General features: G+C 51.2%; 5 protein-coding genes across 5 annotated transcripts; 4 read left to right on the top strand and 1 right to left on the bottom strand.

Moving 5' to 3' along the window:
* Positions 1-5,306: 5,306 nt before the first annotated feature.
* Positions 5,307-7,232, top strand: T310_4053 (Serine/threonine protein kinase; the record flags this gene model as incomplete). Its single annotated transcript, XM_013473047.1, has 1 exon — positions 5,307-7,232. The coding sequence occupies one exon, from the start codon at positions 5,307-5,309 to the stop codon at positions 7,230-7,232; it is 1,926 nt and encodes a 641-aa protein (XP_013328501.1).
* A 1,790-nt stretch (positions 7,233-9,022) lies between these two features.
* Positions 9,023-11,644, top strand: T310_4052 (Sad1/UNC domain protein; the record flags this gene model as incomplete). The annotated part of the gene is made up of 1 exon (XM_013473046.1): positions 9,023-11,644. One exon carries the CDS (start codon positions 9,023-9,025, stop codon positions 11,642-11,644), a length of 2,622 nt encoding a protein of 873 aa, XP_013328500.1.
* Positions 11,645-13,294: 1,650 nt separating this feature from the next.
* T310_4051 (Protein BNS1) lies at positions 13,295-13,877 on the top strand (the record flags this gene model as incomplete). Its single annotated transcript, XM_013473045.1, has 3 exons — positions 13,295-13,461; positions 13,584-13,673; positions 13,787-13,877. The coding sequence occupies 3 exons, from the start codon at positions 13,295-13,297 to the stop codon at positions 13,875-13,877; spliced, it is 348 nt and encodes a 115-aa protein (XP_013328499.1).
* A 1,234-nt stretch (positions 13,878-15,111) lies between these two features.
* T310_4050 (Acyl-CoA dehydrogenase) lies at positions 15,112-17,256 on the top strand (the record flags this gene model as incomplete). Its single annotated transcript, XM_013473044.1, has 7 exons — positions 15,112-15,186; positions 15,259-15,504; positions 15,566-15,778; positions 15,850-16,652; positions 16,696-16,780; positions 17,021-17,061; positions 17,127-17,256. The coding sequence occupies 7 exons, from the start codon at positions 15,112-15,114 to the stop codon at positions 17,254-17,256; spliced, it is 1,593 nt and encodes a 530-aa protein (XP_013328498.1).
* A 453-nt stretch (positions 17,257-17,709) lies between these two features.
* On the bottom strand, positions 17,710-19,944 carry T310_4049 (UDP-glucose 6-dehydrogenase; the record flags this gene model as incomplete). The annotated part of the gene is made up of 3 exons (XM_013473043.1): positions 17,710-18,927; positions 19,013-19,479; positions 19,659-19,944. The coding sequence occupies 3 exons, from the start codon at positions 19,942-19,944 to the stop codon at positions 17,710-17,712; spliced, it is 1,971 nt and encodes a 656-aa protein (XP_013328497.1).
* Positions 19,945-20,031: the final 87 nt, after the last annotated feature.

The raw sequence follows: 20,031 nt of genomic DNA, 5'->3' as shown, positions 1-20,031 counted from the left end.
CAGCGTTTCAGAAGCGGCAACTTCACGAGTCATTAAGCTAGGTACTGTACGGAGTACATGTACATAATTCCTCGCAAAACAATATTCATGGTTAATTACTGACAATTTACTCGCATGAAGGGGTGTCGTCCGTGTCGTCACCCTGACAAGGGGGTTACATAGGTAGCTAGCCATCCATCTACGGAGAAATACTCCGTACATACAGTATTTCATACTGTACGACATGATGTCGTAAGCTATGCTATCTACCTGATTCTGAGGAATGGAGACTTCCAGGCTTCCTCAGGGATACCCCGGTTTCCTGGGGAAAGGAAAGTCTGCATATGCAGTATGCAAACAGGTGTAAACTCCTAATTATCCTATCATTATTTATTTCTAGGTAGCTTATGCTGTATTTCCATGTCAATAATAAATGGCTGGGGAGTTACAAGAAAAAAAAAGAAAAAGAAAAAAAAAGAAAATCTTCTGTCAGTCAAGATTTTAATATTTTAATAAGTGGCGTCTGGTGGTGGCTGTCAGACTCGAGATCAAAATATTATTATTTACCTAACTGGGGCTGGCTGCCTGCCTGGTTGGCGTGACACCAGGTTGGAATGCGGGGAAGGTTCAAGGACCTGACTAGTTTACTCCGTAACAGGTAACTACTGCGCCTATTATATTATTGTTGTTGCTTATTAAAATTGCCCCCAAATTCAACAAGGTTACCTAGGTAGGTACGTAGGCATCTTACCTAAATTGTTGACTTGTCTGCGGTTTTTGTTGGGAATTGATTGCGAGAATTAAGTAAATAAATGCCTCACCCAGTACGGACGGAGTACTCCGTACATACTGATCCAGTGATCGATCATCAAGATGATGATCCATGACGGCAGTAAAGTAAAAACTCAATTCGAATTCCTAGGTGCTATTACTAGGACGACCGTTCCGTTCCCCTTTCTTCTCTCTGGCCCCCTTTCCAGCCATTGAGTTATACTACTGAGGACGAGGCGTGCTTCGTCTTTTGTACGATTATCATCATGATTGAGAAGACATATTACTACTACTCTTCGCAATGGCAATGGAGCCAGAGTACATTAAAGGATGGAAAACTGAAATGATGTGTTGATAATAGGTGATATGTACCATATTCAGAACTGTCAATATGAGAGACTTTCGACCGTACACGTGATTCAAACTCAATTCTTTCCGTTTTTCTTTCCCGCCTTTTCGGTCTTTGGATATGTCTCTCGAACGGCTTGACGATGGGTGGTGCTCTGCATGGTCTGAACTCTGTTGTTGCTCTGTTCTACTCTGTATGCAAGCCCAGAAACCAGCGCAAGCTGCAAGCCCCCTTAAAATCATTAATTCATGGAACCCCAAAAAACATGAAAAATCAAGCTGGATAATAATAATGTTAATGCTAATGCTGGTGGCAGTTACTTGACGCCTCGCCTCGACTCGTGCCGCGCGCTACCTGAGGAGCGGGGTTCGCTGGTGGCTGGGTCCCAATGACAACGTGCCAAAGATGACTCCGGACACGGGTTCGTTGATTAGTCGTTAATGTTGTCGATAGGAATAGTTGTCATCTTTGATGGCGACAGTTGCAAGGTTTACTGCTGTCGCAGGCTGAAACACGGCGCGCGCTTCGAGGAGATCCTTATCTGACTGAGCATTGATTCACCAGCGGGCTGTTTTCAAAGATCGTAGCAAAAGAACAATAGAGGTACCTTCGTAGATACTGGTTTGGAGCTCTGCTCATCTTACAACACAGCACAGAGTATACACTGTAAGCTGTCTCCGTCCAGTGTGATAATATCCAGTCCTTATCTGAAGATCAGTGCACTCGTGTCTGCTTATCAGTGGCAGTGGTTGCTGTGGTGGGTCAGATGATAAAGCTAGACGCCATCTCGTTGCACAGGCCCACCAGGACAGATTGCGCAAATGGATCCCGATTCAACTGCAAGCTGTTGGCTGTTGCGCTTCCATGCAAGCAAAAGGTGCACCTTGGGGGCCTATGGGCATCAGGAATGCACGCCGAGCATCAGAGAAACAAGTGGACGCTGGCAGAATGCCGCAATCCCAATAAAAGGGCCCCCTCTCAGACTTGCTGGCGACTGTCATCGACTGTGGCTGCAAGAAGCTAGGGGAACAGACCAAGAGGGGGAGGGCATCACGCGATGTGTCTTGCAGCTCTGGTGGCGGGAACTGGTGGATGGTAACAGACGGCACGCTCTGAGAGGCCGGCTCGCAGCTAGATTAACACCTAATCCGACACAGTAATTTCAGATTTCCTGATCTCAAGCGTAAGAAGAGGGGGATCGAAACGGGCACTCGCAGGCGCATAGGGCATCCTGGGGCCGAAGCTTGGGTCGGCCGATGGCAACAGCACAATTGGATGCATTCGAGAAAGGCGGTCAGGACGGAGCTTGGGGGAAAACGGGCTAGGGCGAGGCAAGGTACTTGAAGTACCCGCCACGATCTGCACGAGCTCAGGTACACAGCCCAAGACGAGCCTAGGCCATGCAGGCCGGGCGACAAGTTACAGCCCAAACAACGCAGCCTTTCCTCTTCTCGTTGCCTGGTGGACAATGCTGTCCTGGGCAACCCCACACCTGCGTTTCGGCAGATGCAACCGCCACGCGCGCAGCCAATCAGCAGCCACTGTGGGCCAGACTCCAGACGATCAGGGAGCGCTAGGGCCAATCATGCAGGCCCCCGGGGCACCTGCCTAAATTTCCTGTCGTGCGTTGCGTTTCAAGCGTGACCATTGCTTCCCCACCTCTCTGGGCTGATCTCACCACTCTATTGCTGCCAAGTCCCTTCTTTCGGTCATGGCGTCATGCATGCTGAAAATAGTACGGTGGGCCCGCCTCTCGCCCGCTTGCTACTGGCCGGCCGGATTCGTCTTCCTCCAGTGCCCCACTGACGGGGTGCTGACACGCAACCAGCAGTCCGGATTAGGTACGAGGCTTGCTCACTGCTCACTGAATCACTGACTCACTGCCTGCCGGCCTGCACCTGGCAAGAGCTCACCTCCAAGGTTGGCCAGATTCGCCTTCGATTCGTTGCTGCATACATTGCATATGTACAAGGTCCAACGGCGCCGAAATTTTTTTTTGGTGTCATTGATCCTGGATCGCAGGTCCTGATTTGCTCGAGCGTAGGAGATCAGCAAACATTTTATTGCTCTACCATAATTCAAGCGCGTTGACGGACCTTGTCTGAAAAAGCGGTGGACACACTTGGATGCAGCCAGTATTATCCAAGTTGCCAGTCTGCCAGCAGCCAGAGTGTAATCTGAAATGGCACCTACGACGGGCGCTCCTTATTGCGGAGCTCTGTGCTGTAGTTAGGATCGCGAGATCTGAGGCTATGTGTCCTCATGGAGTAGGAGGCCCATCGGCGGGCGATCCATCCAGACCCAAAATATTCACTCACGTCAGAACGCGTAGCGGAAGGTCGCAGGGGAAACGGGGACGGTGGAGGGCAGGCGCCCAGGTGGCTGCAGCCGGCATCTCTCGAAGGTTCTCAGGCGCTGCAGGGGCCCTGGCAAGAATGGCATTTGGGCGGCCGGGCCTGCCCTGCCTCGGGGGATTCAGTCGTGGCTCCGGCTGGGGGGCAACAGGCCCGTCCACGAGGCATTTTGATGCTGCTGGGCACGACCTGCGCTGCCGCCGGTATCGGTACCGTACCAGAACGCCCCGCTCCAAGCCTCTGCATCCGCCATTGGCTCAGCCCGGCGGCGAACCTCCCTGTCATGACGGGCTGCGTTTCTCCCCCGTTCCCTCGTCTTCGCGGCGCTCCCCCAGCTTGCCAACCCATATCGTGCTGACTCCTCCTGCCGACCTTGTCTTGTCTATCGCCATCCATCGCTCTCCATCTCCTGCTGCCTGCCTACCTACCTACCTACCTACCTACCTGACTCTCATCCGCATCCATCCCTCCTCCTTCACCGACTCCAACTCTCCTTCCTCCTCTCCGTCTCCATTCTCCTGTTCCTTCGCTGCTCCTTCCTCTCTCCCGCCGTCCCCTCCATCCTCTCTCACCTGTTCGCCGCCAACCTAATCCTCCTCCTTCATCCTTCTCCTCCGTCCTCTCCCATCCTCTGCTCCCTCCTCCACTGCTGCTTCATCCCTCTCGCCTCATTGCCCGCCAACATCTGCTCGAGACCACAGCACTTCTGTTTCAAGACACTCCGGTTCAGACCTCAATTCGACCGGTACTGCGGGCTCATCCGACTTCCTACAACCGCCTTCTCTCTCCCGCTCTCGCCTCACCCTCGCACCATCTCAGACAGCTCTCTTCATCGACGTTTCAAAGCTGCAGGGTGACTATCAAGCTCTTCGTTCCACCCCTCCGGCGTGGCTGCTACGGTCGATACCTTTCCTCCCCTGGTGCGACGTTGGGACAGTGATCAACGTTCAGCTGCTGGAGTGAGACCTGGGTGTTGACTGCTCGATTCTTCTCGAGAGGTGCTTAATTGTGCCTGTAGCTAGTCCCTTGGAGGGTCCCAGAACGCTGGCATCTTGATTCGAGAGAGGCAGCGGTATAGCCACTCTACCGCCTGCTGGGTACGTGACTCAGTATCGGATCTTCGACTGAGGGTTGCGATACTGAGTCATCACCACCTGCCGATCTGTCCCGAGTAGTCGAGTTACGACTCTCCACTTGCTTTACGACCTTACGCAGCGATTTTGTTCTCCGAGTCCTCGATCCCTTGACGTTTTTCTACACCAATCCACTTTCGCCTTCGGACTTCATAATCTCTTCTCTCATTCGACGCTCTCTTTTCCGTCATTATCCTTCCTTCGCTTGGCTCTACGCCGGTTCCTATTCCTCGAACATATGCAAATGAAATTATAACGCTCTTTTCGCCTGCTATATCGACGTTACCCTCGCGGGTACCTTTACCGCGCCTTGTGCCTATCTGGCATATCGTTTCATTTCCTTTGTCGACATATCCTCACTTTTCCTAGTATTTATATGAGCCGACGATCCAGAGTTTGTTGAGTTTTGTCTTTTCTTCAACGGATCCTTGTTTTCTCAACAGCTGCTACTGTCCAGCTGTGATTGGATCTGAGTTACGCCAGCCGTGTTTTTTTTTCTTCTTCTTGCCCACTATCCACACCAGTCCAGGGCGTTTTTTTTTTCAACTTATTTTGTTCATATCCTTTTACTTGTCACGACGCCTTCTTACGCGGATTGCCGGATCACATCCTGAATTGGGTATATTCAGCCACTATTAATTTCTTGCTGTTCTACTTCATCGGGTCGGTCTGTCATCGATTGGGTGCGTTTGTGTCGGAACCCTCAGACATCGGTCAGGCATGGAGTGCTTGAAGGACAAGTTTGTCGAGGGACAGCTCCTGGATGGGCGTTTCCGCACAGTCGCTCCCTTGAACCATGGGTCCTTTGGAATGGTGTTTCTCGCCAAGGACACCAAAACCGGGGAGGATGTTGCCATCAAGTGTTTGACCAAGTCGTCCTCCACCGATTCGGAGTCTTCCATGGCCGTCGATGACCGATCCGAAGAACTCGCCTGCCACGCACGCCTCGGGCACCACCCCAATATCGTCAACCTGATCCATTCTTTTGAGACTAGCGCCCATATCTACCTGGTTTTGGAGTACTGTTCGATGGGTGATCTATACGAGGCCATTCGTGCCAATCGGGGCCCTCTCGAGACCGAACATGTGCGCGAATTTATGCTGCAGCTCATCAGCGCGGTGGAATTCATGCACTCGAATGGCCTTTACCACCGGGATATCAAGCCCGAAAACATCTTTCTCACCCAGGATGGATCAATGAAGCTTGGTGATTTTGGCCTGGCCACTCGTAGCTCTTGGTGCTACGAGGCCTGTGTTGGCAGTGACCGTTACATGGCGCCGGAACAGTACGATCCGCCGCCGACTGGATATTCTCCCGCAAAGGCGGATATCTGGTCGATTGGGATCTGCCTGCTCAACATTCTTTTTGCGCGGAATCCTTTTGTCACGCCCACCGAGTCTGATGTGCTTTTCGCCGACTACGTGCGGGACCGCCAGTCTCTCTTTGACGTGTTCCCCAACATGTCTCAGGATACTTTCGAGATCCTGAGAAATGCCCTGGCTCTTGATCCGGAGAAACGAACCCTCTCGGGAGTCCGCGATGCCATCCTGCGCACGGTCAGCTTCACGACGGACGATGAGACCTTGGATGATTTCTGCACGGAGGATCGGGACGTTGTCCCCGCCAGCGCCAACCGCGAGCCTCTTCGAACTCCCTCGATTCAATCTCCTCAGATCAACCAGGGCGACTCCTTCCCGTGGGCGAAAGCACTCCAGGCAAGTCCACCGCAGCCTATTCGCCAGCTCTCTGTCATTCCGGATTCGGAGAGTTACTCCGAAGACCTCTTCCCTCCATCGGAGACTGCGGGTACTTCGTGGTTCTCTACGCATCCTGAGACCCCGTCGATGGCGTCGGTCTTGGATTCCGCCCTTGGCGCATCGGTCAAATCCACGACCATGCGTCGCAGCGATCAATCTTATCCGCCTCCCTCTGGCACCATTCCAATGGGTGGGTCCCTTCCCAGCCATGCTATCAAGCCGGTTCCCGCTATGTCCATGATCTTTGGAAAGGATAAGGACGGTCAAATCTCCAAGAGCTGGAGTGATCTCTGGGATGAGGAGGAATCAGAAAACGAAGACCGGTCTTTGCAGGAACGCCGTGAGAATAATGCTCGCAGCTGGAGTCAAGAGAGCAAGGATGCTGAGCTTCCTTTCCGTCCTGCTGGTCTGCATGAACAAAAGACCACGTCTCTCGTCAACTCTCGCTCCCAGGACCCGCAGAATGTCTCGAGCTCCCCCGAATCGGTCTCAACTCCCGCCAAGCCCATTGTTTCTGAGAATGCCACTCCGATTTCTCGCTCTCGAGCTCGACCATTCCGGTACACTCCTCCAAAGCGGTTCAACCTCGATAAATGGGCTGCTCTGGGAGACCGGAGGAGGAACTACCGTCCCGAGGAAGACGCTTCCCGTTTCAAGCAGCGTTCCATGAACACGAACTGGAGACATGATTCCGGTCCCTCTAGTCCCCCTGCGTGGCACAAGCGAGATGACCGTCGCCGCAATCCTTTCTTGGACAAAGACTGGCGGCGTGAGCGCGATCCCTATGAGACCGTGAAAGTGAAGATCGCCAATGACTCCAGCGATTATCACGGAAGCGTGGACGAAGACTTGGACTTGGTCGGTGGCTGGCACGATCTTCACTTGTAGTTCTAGTTTCCCTGCCTCTCCTTATTCCTTATTTTTTTTCCGTTTTCGTGATTTTCCACCTTACTCTTTTGCCTTGACGGCTGCTGCTGCTCCTTGTTTTCGCCCTTGCGTTTGGTGAATTACGAAAAACCTAATATTTATTATTGACGGATTTATTTATTTGGCTTTGCTCGGTTTTGCATTCTTGGTTGCATCGAGCGAATTTTTGTCACGGGGATGTTGTTTCTGTCACGTTATAAATTCCGCATCATCTTTCGTCGCGGGCGATGGAAATTTGAGACAACCTGTCTCATGTATACTATGGCGACTTCCCACTCTAATGGTACGGCGAAGGAGAAGCAAAAGCAACTTGGTACGGGCTCTTGAGCGGTTAAAAGTCATACGAGAGCGGCGTTTTCTGTTACGAGACATTTTACTTCTCGAGACTTGTTTTATACTTTTCCTTCTTTCTTTTGGGCGATCAAACATGGCAGCATGCAGTATGCCATCCTGGCAGGAGTAAGTGTTCCTGCATTTTTGTTTTCGATTCATGCGGGGGAAAAACCGAACCAAAAAAAAAAGGCTTGTGGTATCGGATTCCCGATACCAGCCACTTTTCCAGTATTCCATTTCAACAGAGGGAAAAGTGGAAGGAGAAGGCTTGGGACAGCCAGCGGAGGAATGATCGCATCTGTTTTCAATTTTGCAGTGGTACGTTCATTATTAGATCTACGTTCAAGGACACTTTGTGCCCTGGGGTGGACTGGGATGAGAAAGGGCCTGTACTGTAGGTAGCTAGGTAGATCTTCATGTCAAGAAACAAATGGACAGCGATGAAGAACAGAAGATGTTCCGTTCCATTTCGACTGTAGTTACGAGATAGCAATTCTGTGTAGCAGTTCTTTCCAGTCATTTGGTGCTGTATGAGGGATTTTTTGGAGAAGGCGATAGTTTTGGCCAGCTTGCTTCTTCTGCAGGAGGATTAACTTGTGCCGTTGACAGAGAGCAAAGGCGGGTCTGCAATTTGCATTAAGTCAGGGAAAGTCCAGACTCCCGAGTAGCTGGCTAAGTCCAATAAATGACATAAATTGCATTGTTGTTGGTGCAAAAAGGACACTCGGCCTCTAACAGTGGAGCCCGCATGCGCGCTCCGCAGGGACGGGTTTTCGGAGAGCTGCGAACTTGATAGAGCTCCCCAACAAAAAAACCAACGGCGTTGTCTCCCCTCGGACAGAGAATCGCATCCGAAGCGTTTGGAACTCGCTGGGCACTCCGAAATATCGTTTTCTACACGTGTCACTTTTCTCTCCAGTTTTAGATTTCTTGATATCTTGATGTGCAGTGCTTGAACGGCGTGGCGAATCTCCAGATCGCCGGTTTCGCACCGGTGCCGCAGCGGTCAGGCGCTCACCGTCAGTCCAGATTACGGAGTCAGGGCTTTAGGAGCAGATCGACTCAGTAATGATTTTGACCGCTATTCTCTGACACCACCGAAGACGTTATTTTATTAACACTCGGGCTGCTCTTTCGTGGCAGGAGAGCTGATTCTGTTCAACGGAGGATGGTAAGACAGACCCGCCAAATGGCTGCGTGACCCTGCCTCCCCTTCCACTCTGGCAGCTGGATGACTTTGCCACTTATGGAACGTTCCCTACTAACTCGAGATGCGCTGTTATCTAGGAATCGGCTCGACTCGAGAAATAAGAGGCACAGCGGTTTCTCCGACGATCCACGATTCGAACGTTACCTTTTTTTTTGGCCCCCCTTCCTCCGTTACTTCTGAGACGATGCGTAGGCGCAAAGTCTCGACAATGATAGCTGAGAAATACGTCGTACGCCTCGGGCTGTGGATTCTCCTCTTGGCTACGCTCGCAACTGCAGACGCCGCAGTTGCCTCAGACGCGACGAATACAGGGCGTGAACAACGGAGCGATATTGCGGATGCTTCATCATTGATATGCCCGGCCAAGGAGTGGACTTCCCTTATCCAGCAGCCGATTTGTCTGGAGACACGATGGGGCAAAGGCAAGTCTGTGTCAGACGGCCAGGCATATCAGGAGGATGGCAGCCTGGAGCACCAGCATACGATAACGGTTGATGCGACGACTAGTTCGGCTACGTCTTCTGACCGTGCTACCCCTACCGCTTCGACGGATACCGACACAGATCAGGAGCTTGATACGGAATCGCCTCTAGATAACGCCAAATTCCTCTCCTTCGAGGACTGGAAGAAGCAAAACTTGGCCAAAATCGGTCAGTCGGCCGAAAATGTGGGGGGTCGCCGGCAAAACAGAGATGTTGCGCGTGAGCATCGTAGGCGAGCAGGGACGATCAACAACGCTCTTGATTCGCTTGGCGACGATTCGGAAATTGAGCTGGAATTTGGCGGATTCGGGGCAGAGGCACCGGAAAATACGAGGCCTTCATCATGGGGGAGCGGCGCGTCTTCTACTGAGGGTGGTGAAGGACATCATGACAAAGGCACTGCCGAAGGAGTTTCTCAGAAGGGAGTCGGAAAGAGAAAAGACGCTGGAACCACCTGCAAGGAAAGGTTTAACTACGCCTCCTTCGACTGTGCTGCCACGGTCTTGAAGACAAACCCGGAGTGCACGGGATCCTCGTCCGTTCTAATCGAAAACAAAGATAGCTACATGCTGAACGAGTGTCGGGCTGAGAATAAATTCATTATCCTCGAGCTTTGCGAAGACATTCTGGTCGACACGGTCGTGCTCGCTAATTACGAGTTTTTTAGTTCGATCTTTCGCACTTTCAGGGTCAGCGTCTCCGATCGGTATCCTGTCAAGCCGGACAAATGGAGGGAACTGGGCGTTTTTGAGGCAAGGAATACGCGAGAGATCCAGGCATTTGCAATCGAAAATCCTCTTATCTGGGCACGATACTTGAAAATTGAGTTCCTGACACACTACGGAAACGAATTCTACTGCCCGGTCAGTCTGATCCGAGTCCATGGGACCACGATGATGGAAGAGTACAAGAACGATGGAGAAATTAGCCGGACGGATGAAGAAGGCAGTGATGATGTGATTGAACCGGTTGAACCGGTTGAGGCGTCTGTTGAGGCGCCTGTTGATGGTCAAACGGTCCAGGCTGTCAATGCTACAGAGTCAGTCGAGGAGACGGTCTCATTGCACGAGAATGCGACCACTACGACACCCACACTCTCGGAATTGCTTCATCAGGACATTACTCTTTTCAATAGGACCGAGGTCGAAGAAGCCTTATTACGTGGCCCAACACCGGTGATTGACATGTGTTTAAAGGAGGAAGGACCACCTTTTGGACCTAATGACACCGCGTGGCCAGCCCAGACTCGACCAGCTACAGCCGCCGATACAGCTGATGCCCTTTCTGTTAATGATACCCTTACAGACACGAAGGTTACGTCCTCGACATCTGCGGAGCAAGCTGGCGGTAATGCTACAGTTTCGTCACATTCCTCCCCCGAAGGGCAGAGCAGCGGAGAAAGACCCCCAGCTACGGAGACGGAGACGAGACCGGTGACGACAAGTACAAAAGAAGACTCTATTGCAGCAGGCGAACCCACCAGGTCTGTGCCCACACAGCCAGCGTCTCCAAACCCGACTACACAGGAGTCTTTCTTCAAGTCGGTAAACAAACGGCTCCAGATGCTGGAGTCCAACTCAACGCTCTCCCTGCTGTACATCGAGGAACAATCTCGGATTCTCAGGGATGCATTCAACAAGGTCGAAAAGCGTCAGTTGGCCAAGACGTCATCCTTCCTGGAGAATCTGAATACGACTGTCCTCAACGAGCTACGAGAATTTCGATCACAGTACGATCAGGTCTGGAAATCCGTTGCCATCGAATTCGAGAAACAGCGCTTTCAATATCATCAGGAGATCTATTCGATAACCACCCAGCTGGGGATCCTAGCCGACGAGCTCGTGTTCCAGAAGCGTGTGTCGGTCATCCAGAGCATCTTTGTACTCATCTGTTTCGGTCTTGTGCTGTTCTCCCGAGGCTCTGCGGGAACCTATATCGAGTTTCCTAGTGTTCAGAGTATGATGACGCGGTCCCATAGCTTGCGGTCATCTTCGCCGATTTTCGGGACACCATTAGCGAGTCCGAGCTCGCGAGCGACATCTTCCGTCCGGGAGAAGCATGGACACCGAAGAAATCCTTCTGAAGATTCCCAGGAGGACCCAATCAGTCCGACCATCTCCTACTCGCCGCCTACTCCACCGTCAGAGGAGGGCGCTAGTCGATCGGAGTCTGATGAAAAGGGGGCATCACCTAACTCTAGCCGTCTTCCTACGCCGGAGCCACCACATGTGAGGTCCGGAAGTAGTCCACCGACGCTCCGTGGCTCCAGGAAAGATAGTGCTAGCGAGGATGAGGGAGTTGACTCGGCTGCACCGAAGCCTACCGATTTGCCGTCGCCTGCTGGTTGAGTTGACCTCTCCATTCAATACGCAACCCATTGTTATCCCTGGAAGGCTGTGAGTGGAGTCGTGGCTTGAAGCCCAGCCTAACTACTCATGCGGTGCTATCGTGTGTCCTTGATAGGCGGCATCACCGGCCACGCGAGTCTGTTTACAAGCCCGTTGTGGACAGGACGGATCTTCCCCTGACAACGGGCTTGTGGGTCCAGAATTAGGCTACTCCGTAGCCAGCTGGCAGTTCCGGCCACATATCTGGCGATAATAGGCGCATTGAAGAGGGTGACAATGAGTCATCTTCGAGATGTTGATCCTCAACCGGTTTCTACAGCGATAACCAGCAGAACAATCCCTGGTGGGATTTCCTACAACTTTTTTTTTGTTTATTACTCGCTGCGGAACACCCTTGAAGCCGGGATAATCAGATCGGCAAGTATAGGGCGCTATGATTGAAGAAAAAGAAATTACGATGGAGTCAGACAGTCTGTCCATGTATCCCGTGTGGGGATGATGGAGTCTGCTTGAACATGGATTGTGATTGCAAGGATGAACCTTGCTTGTTTTTGTTTTACACGGCACCTCGATATATAATATAACATGGGGGTCTGTTTATAGAATCTGGTCGTTCGATGGATTGGAACATGCACATACATTGTTTACCTTTTAATATTGTAACTGTAGCTGTATATAGTTTAATTGGCGCAGATGCCAACAGTGTCAAATACAGGTATAAATAATATTAAATAGTATTAATAAAGTCATAAGGCTATCCCATCTATAATACAATTACGGAGTGAAGTGTAAAACTATTTCCAAGTTCAATATATAACAATATACCGCGCAGTTCTCATCAAAGAAAACCAGGAATTTTAGGCCATGGATCAGAAATAAGACAGCATTGTCGGATCTATTATCTCAAGGATGCAGTCTTCCTGCACAAGAAGGTCAATCTGCGATGAAATGCTTTGAGAGCTGATCTATTGGAATAAGACGAGTTGACAATCCTACGCCTTCGGTGCTTAGCTTAGTGTTCATCACGTGCCAGAGAATACTCTCTACAGTAGAGAGGCATATTATTGACTCTCTTACATGAAGTCAATCTGTGGTACTAATTTAATATTATTATCAACGGAGAAAAAGGCAAAAGACAACAGGGATCGACAGCAATGAGTCAATTCTTATTTAGTCGGTGGTGTTGTCCACATCTCTCTCCACATGCCACTCACTGCAGGCGACCGATCCGATCCGACTTAAATGTAATAATGGCGGCCGTTGCCATGCCAACAATCGGGCTTAGTTTATTTGATTTGATGCCTTATCAAACAAGCTCCACGTTCACATTTTTTCCCTTTCTTTCTTTCTTGTTTTAAAATTAAATTAGCTGTGTGTGTGTGTGTGTGTGGCTTTTGCTGGAAACAAACATATTTGTTTGGTTGATCGGAAGGCTATCTATCTATCCTCCTTTTCTCCTGCCTGTTGAGAGACTTTTCTTTCTTTACTTCTCATAGTCACGCCTGTGATTACGGTTCGAATTTGCCGCAAGCCTTACAGAGCACAAAGATTATCTTGACGATCGATCGATCAGAGAGTCGAGGGCCTTGCATTATTTCATCAAGCAGAATTACTGCTTCCGGGAAATCCTTTTCAACCCGCGACATCACCATGGACGCAACTGCGACTACCACGCAGGTCCAACCGCGCAGCGACCGCTCCACCAACACTCATCTGTCGGACAACAACCACAGTTCTCTGAAGGCCGCAGAGGGAAAGGTTCACTCGATGGAGTACCACCGCCAGGCGCTGCAGGAGAAGCTGAAAAACGGGGAAAAGTATGTCTTTCGGCTGCGCCGGTAATGATCGCATTTTTTTCGTTACCTATTCTCTCGAAATAATGGAGGAATTGGTGGCGATGGAGGGGACTATTTGCTGACTTGTGTATTAAATGGTCTAGGTCCCAAACAACCTACGTCTCGCCGTCTGATGATATTATGAGCCCGTGCACGAAGAAGCTGAGCGATCTCAAGGGGAAGCGATTCAAGAAGTATGTTCACGCAGTTCATCCTTTTGATTTCTGACATCTGTCCTTTCTTTAATCTCTTCAGAACTACTTGAAAACAATCTCGCTAACTTCATCGCGCTTGTTCGTTCCTATAGCGCCGGAAAACCACCGTCCCTTTTCGCCAAACTGGGCAAGAAGAGCTTCGAGCAGTCCTCCGCCTCTGCATCGCCGACGGAACAAGCGTAAAGACAAGACAAGACAAGACACCTGACCTGACCTGACCTTCTTCGAGACGGGTGGAAGTCCGATCGGCTCGACCACTGTCTTGTCTTGTCTTCTAGAGGCTGCGCCTTCTTCTTTCATTTCTCCCGCTTTTTATTTTTTTTATCTCTCTTGCGGTTTACTTTTCTTCCGGATGGATGGTCATGAAGTACTTAAGCCGTGCTATGCTATGCTACGCTGCGCTGCGCTATGCCTATGTTATGTGTAATTGGACTTGGGTTCTGTTTCCTTTTTCGGGTCGTGTATGGACTTAGGCAGGAAGGGTTTATAGGGAGGAATATGGGATGGATGGACGGATGGATTGATGGATGGATGGGGGGTTCATGCTTATTATTGTGTATGGAATAAACTTTGCATTGGCCTTCTTTTTCCTTCCTCTTCTTTCTCTTTCTCTTCTTCTGTTTTGTCTTTGTGTATTATGTCGAGAAATTCATTTCTATCTTTCTCCCCCATTCACGTATCAAATTCAGGATAAATTGCATTGGAAAAGAGGGGAAAAAAAGAAGAGAGAATATGAAAACATTCCCACGAGGCAGGAAAGTTCAGCGCAACCTCTTGGAGGAGGAATCGATATTTGTACAGTATATACCTCCCTTGGTATATGGAAAATACATGTTGCAGTCTTGCAGATTAATACGTTTATTACGTCATCCTTCGTGTCCCCCTTCTGAACTGAACCTATCAAATCAGTATAGATGCAATTATGCCTCTATATGAGCTGACAGCTTCAGAAGCCAATTCCAGGATTTGTACTATATGGACTAGTAGTTATGAACAGCATGATCTACTCCGGAGCATTTGTTAGTTTCATTTGTATCAGTACTAAAAGCTAGCTACTCCGGACTGGACTAATAAGCACGGAGAACTTGCCGAGGCTAGGCTCGGCTACCCCAGACGCTTTCCTCAGAAGTATTTACTTAACTTACTGACTCGACCCCCGCACGCAGCCATGTCCTGCTGCTGATCATTCTCATCATATATCAACCTACATTTCTATCTATTTATTTTCCAGAGAGGGTCTGGATTTCCTTTCGTCGTCTTCCATTTTTGATACAGTCAATTCTGTTTTTTAATTTGACTACAAAGCCTGCCGATCTCCCTAGTTATCGGTTCAATTGAGACTCTCAAGGCTGCACCAGAGCCATTTATTTATTGAATCTTCTCGTCGAATAAATAAATAATTCTTGTATTCGGAATCATGCCGGCCTCGGATAATATCCCACCCATTGCGCGGCCCTTTGTCAGTGAACGGGCCAAGAAGACTCTTGATCTGGTGAGTCGGTAGAACCTAGTGATCAAGTCTTTCTCCTTCGTTCTTTTCTCCATGTCGCTAATAGCTCGTCAGGTCGAAGAATTCGTCGAGAAAGAATGTATCCCCGCAGACGCCCTCTTCTCCGCACAACTGGGCGAGGGTGAGCAGCGATGGAAGACGACCCCGCCCATCCTGGAGGAGCTCAAGGCCAAGGCCCGCAAGCTGGGTCTCTGGAACATGTTCCTGCCCAAGAACCACTTCAGCGAGGGCGCGGGCTTCAGCAATCTCGAGTACGGCCTGATGGCGGAGTACTTGGGCAAGAGCAAAGTGGCGCCTGAGGTTGGAATGCCCCCGTTTTCGAGCTGGGGAGGAGTTCTAGCTGATAGTTAGTTTTCGCTAGGCTACTAACAATGCCGCCCCGGATACCGGCAACATGGAAGTGCTGGCCAAGTACGGCACCGAGGAGCAAAAGCGACAGTGGCTCAAGCCGCTGCTGGAGGGCGAGATTCGCTCCGCCTTTTTGATGACGGAACCGAACGTGGCCTCGAGCGATGCGACGAATATCGGGTTTAGCATCCGTCGAGAGGGCGACGAATACGTCCTCAATGGGACGGTATATATTACCTTTTTTTTCCCCCCACATACATACAAGTTCGTCTGTTCAGTTAGCTGACTCTCTTCTAGAAATGGTGGTCCTCCGGTGCCGGTGACCCTCGCTGCAAGCTCTACATCGTCATGGGCAAGACCGATCCCTCCAACCCCAATCCCCACCGCCAGCAGTCCGTCGTGCTCTGCCCTGCCGGCCTCCCCGGCATCACCGTCCACCGGATGCTGTCGGTCTACGGATACGACGACGCGCCGCACGGCCACGGCCACATCAGCTTCAACAACGTGCGCGTGCCCGTCTCCAACCTCGTCCTCGGCGAGGGTCGCGGATTCGAGATTATCCAGGGCCGTCTGGGCCCCGGCCGCATTCACCACGCCATGCGCACCATCGGCGCGGCCGAAAAGGCGCTCGAATGGATGATCGCGCGGGTCAACGACGAGCGCAAGAAGACCTTCGGGAAGCCACTGTCCTCGCACGGCGTTATCCTCGAGTGGATCGCCAAGTCGCGCATCGAAATCGACGCCGCGCGGCTGATCGTGCTCAACGCGGCCATCAAGATCGACCAGGGCGACGCCAAGGCCGCGCTCAAGGAAATCGCCCAGGCCAAGGTGCTGGTGCCGCAGATGGCGCTGACGGTGATCGACCGGGCGGTGCAGGCCTGGGGCGCCGCAGGCGTCAGCCAGGACACGCCGCTGGCCTACCTGTGGGCGTTGGTGCGCACGCTCCGCATCGCGGACGGGCCGGACGAGGTGCATCTGCAGCAGATGGGTCGGCGGGAGAACAAGGCGCGCAAGGACGCCATCACCGCCAAGCTGAAGTGGCAGAAGGACGAGGCCGATCGCCTCCTTACCGCCAATGGGTTCAAGGTTATGAGTCATCTGTAAGTTGTGCTGTACATGTACAGTACATGTATGTATGCATAGAGAAAGAAGAACGAAACAAAACCGAGAAACAATGAGGCCCTTTTTTTTCGGTGCATATGCATGCACAATCCAGTGTAGAGCGTATGTATGTACAGTACGTAGTTATGTAGTCTCTGAAAAGGAAAATAATGAATGAATGATACGAATTACACGATATTCCTGAAGTTAGATGCGTTGGAATTATATTCATTATATTCATCTTTACTGTTCTTTCTTTTTTTTATTTGTTGCTTGTGTGCATCTTCTTGTTTCTTTTTTTTTCCCTTTCCTTTATTTCTTTTCAATTGCAATGTAATGGATGAATATAGGAATATAATGCACATAGCTACGTACATACATACATAAATACATACATGCATACATACAGTATGTGTTATAAATTTTTTTTTCACTGGACGATCCAAGATCATACTATCTATACTACAGTACAGTATGTACAGTACAAGAGATAGAAATTATGGTCATGAAAACAAAAAAAAAGGTTTGTCGAAAGAGGAAGCTCGTCAAGACTTTATTCATTCAACAGGTCAAATCCTGCTTGACCTGAAAAACTCCAATTGAATTGACAATAAAAGAAAAAAAAACACTCTCCAATTTAACGAGAAGGTTGGGAGTCTTCATAAACATCCCTGATCTATGTATATAGTATAACAAGGCCCGCCGATGCAACAAGAGAGATGGTAATTATATATCCAGTCATTATTCCGGGAATCACAATACAGTCGACAGCTATCTCAGACAACCCAGATAAGATAGAAAAGTATGTAGGTCTGCATTAGGAGGATCAAACATCATGGGATAGTTTCAAAATGTAGTATGGAAAAGAAGAGAACCCCACACCAGACCACCGACACATAGATAAGAAAATGATCCATCATGACAGTGCTCAACAATCCCAACGCCAGGTATATTACGCTCTAAGAGGAAAAAAAAATCCCAAGAAAAGACAAAAGAATGCAAATATCCAGTCTTCGCTATGTGAATTAGATGCATCTGTCGAAAGGTCAGAACACGCTAGCAGCGGCCAGCATGCGCCGTCGTCTGGCGGCCAAGGGTCTCGACTTGGAAGCCCAGCTTCTCCATCTCCCGCACGTCCAGGATGCCCCGACCGTCAAAGGCCCACTTGGGCTCCTTCATACCATAGGCGATGCGCGCCCACTCAACCGGCTCGTTTGAGATGACGCCACGAGCCTGCGTCGACCGGCAGTCGGGGCAGTCGTCCGCGCAGCTCGGAGGCGGGCTGACCCGGTAGAAACAAGCAGAGCCAGGAATGATGATCTCCTCCTCTTCGCTCTCCGGCACTGAGGAGAAACCCCGCATGGCGATGTCGTACGACACCGTGTCGGCCTTTTTGGGCATGCCATTAATCTTACCCACCTTCTTTGCGGGGGAATTTCGAAATTGATCCGAGTCAGTGACGATCACGACGGCATTGGCCTGGTCGCAGGCCTGGTAGGCATCCGGGTAGACTTTGACGCGGTCACGGTTCGATCCGGAGGACGGCGATTCCAAGACCGGCTCCAGTTCTCGGAGGATATCTTCGGCAAGACAGCACGGGTCAAAGATAGCGATCTCTGCGGGCCTCTCCTGGAGAAGCATCCGGATGACATCGACTGCCAGCGACTCCCGGGTGTCGCCGGTGTTCTTCTTAAACGCGAAGCCCAGAATAGCAATTTTCTTGCCGACCAGATTCTCTTCCATGCGCTGGATGACTTTGCGGGCAAACCGATCCCGCTGCCACTCGTTCATCGAGTTGACCTGACTCCAGTAATGAGCCACCTCGGGCAGTCCCAACGATTCAGCCAGGTACGTCAAACTGGCGATGTCTTTCCGGAAACACGACCCACCGAACCCTAAGCCGGCCTTGAGGAATTGCGGGCCGATCCGTGGATCCAGACCAGCGGACTTGGCGATCTCGTCGATATCGGCACCCGTGCGGTCACAAATGGCGCTGATGGAATTGATGCTGCTAATGCGCTGCGCCAGCATGGCATTGCTGACGAGTTTAGCGAGTTCGGACGACCATGCGTTGACCTCGAGGATGCGATCCCGGGGCACCCAAGCGGCATAGATGCGAGCCAAGGCGTCGGCAGCCTGGCGACCGGAAGGCGTCTTAGCTGACCCGATGAGCACGCGATCCGGCTTGAGGAGGTTCTGCACCGCGGAGCCTTCGGACAGGAATTCGGGATTGGAGAGAATTTCGAACGGCACGCCGGGTCGGACGGCATCGAGCTGTCTGTTGTCAATGGAAACTCATACCAATGCGGAGAGAAAAAAAAAGGTTAAAATGTAGCGTCAGGGAAGAACGTGTAATTACCATTTGACGCACTCGTTGGGCGGTGCCACAGGGGACCGTGCTCTTCTCGACAATGATGGTACCCGGTTTGGCGTATCGGGCAACTTCTCTGGCGGCGGCATCAAATGCAGTCATGTTGGTGGCCCGTCCAGCCCCAATGCCAAAGGTCTTGGTGGGGGTGTTGACAGCAAGGAGGACCATGTCAGCCCTGGAAATGCTGGCCTGCGAGTCGCAGGTGAAGAACAGGTTGGGGAGACGGTCGGACGGCGCGACAGGGGCATCGTTGCGACCGGCTTCCAGCCCCGCCTTGTTGCCCCGCGAAGAAATGCGGGCGCCATCGCGAGTTACCCGCACAATATCGTTCAGGCCGGCCTCGTGGATAGGGAGATGAGGGGAGTTCCAGCGGCGGATGCGGCGCTCGTCCTTGTCGAGGACATCCACCCGGATGGAGGGGTTGTGCAGGGCGATGACCGCTGCTGTAGGACCGCCTATTCTGGTCGGTCAGCCAATTACAGAAGCAGAAAAAAGTGACATAGAAAATGTCAAGAATAATGTCAAGAATAGGGACAGTAATGCAACATTCAAACCAAAAATCAATATTCTCCGGTGCAAGATCCATTGAAATAGAAAAACAGCCAATAAAAACCAGCAAGACGACCAAACCTACCGACATAGCCAGCGCCAACTACACATATGTTCCTGATGGGCTTGGAGGCGGGCAAATCACGCGCGCCCGCAGGCACGCTGACCTGAGGGAGACGCGTCTTCTCCGGCGGCAGAACATCAGCAGCAGGCTTGGGAGCGTCGAGGAAATGGGCGAGAGGCGTGCCAACGAGGTCCTCGACGCGCGACGGACAGAACAACGGGCTGCTGTCCGGAGTAGTCGGGCCGGTCGAGTCGTCGCAGGAGCTCTCGTCCGAGGTGCCCACGGGCGAAGAGGAGAGGAAGTCCATGACTGCGATATGATAAGCCGATGAGGGGCACGGCTCCTATCTGCTGGCGGATCTGGCGGTCGGGCACTCTCGCGAAGCAGTCTCAGC

The sequence above is a fragment of the Rasamsonia emersonii genome (genome assembly GCF_000968595.1).
Source record: "Rasamsonia emersonii CBS 393.64 chromosome Unknown ctg1118621760094, whole genome shotgun sequence".
NCBI lineage: Eukaryota > Fungi > Ascomycota > Eurotiomycetes > Eurotiales > Trichocomaceae > Rasamsonia > Rasamsonia emersonii.
This window is presented reverse-complemented; position numbering and strand designations above follow the sequence as displayed.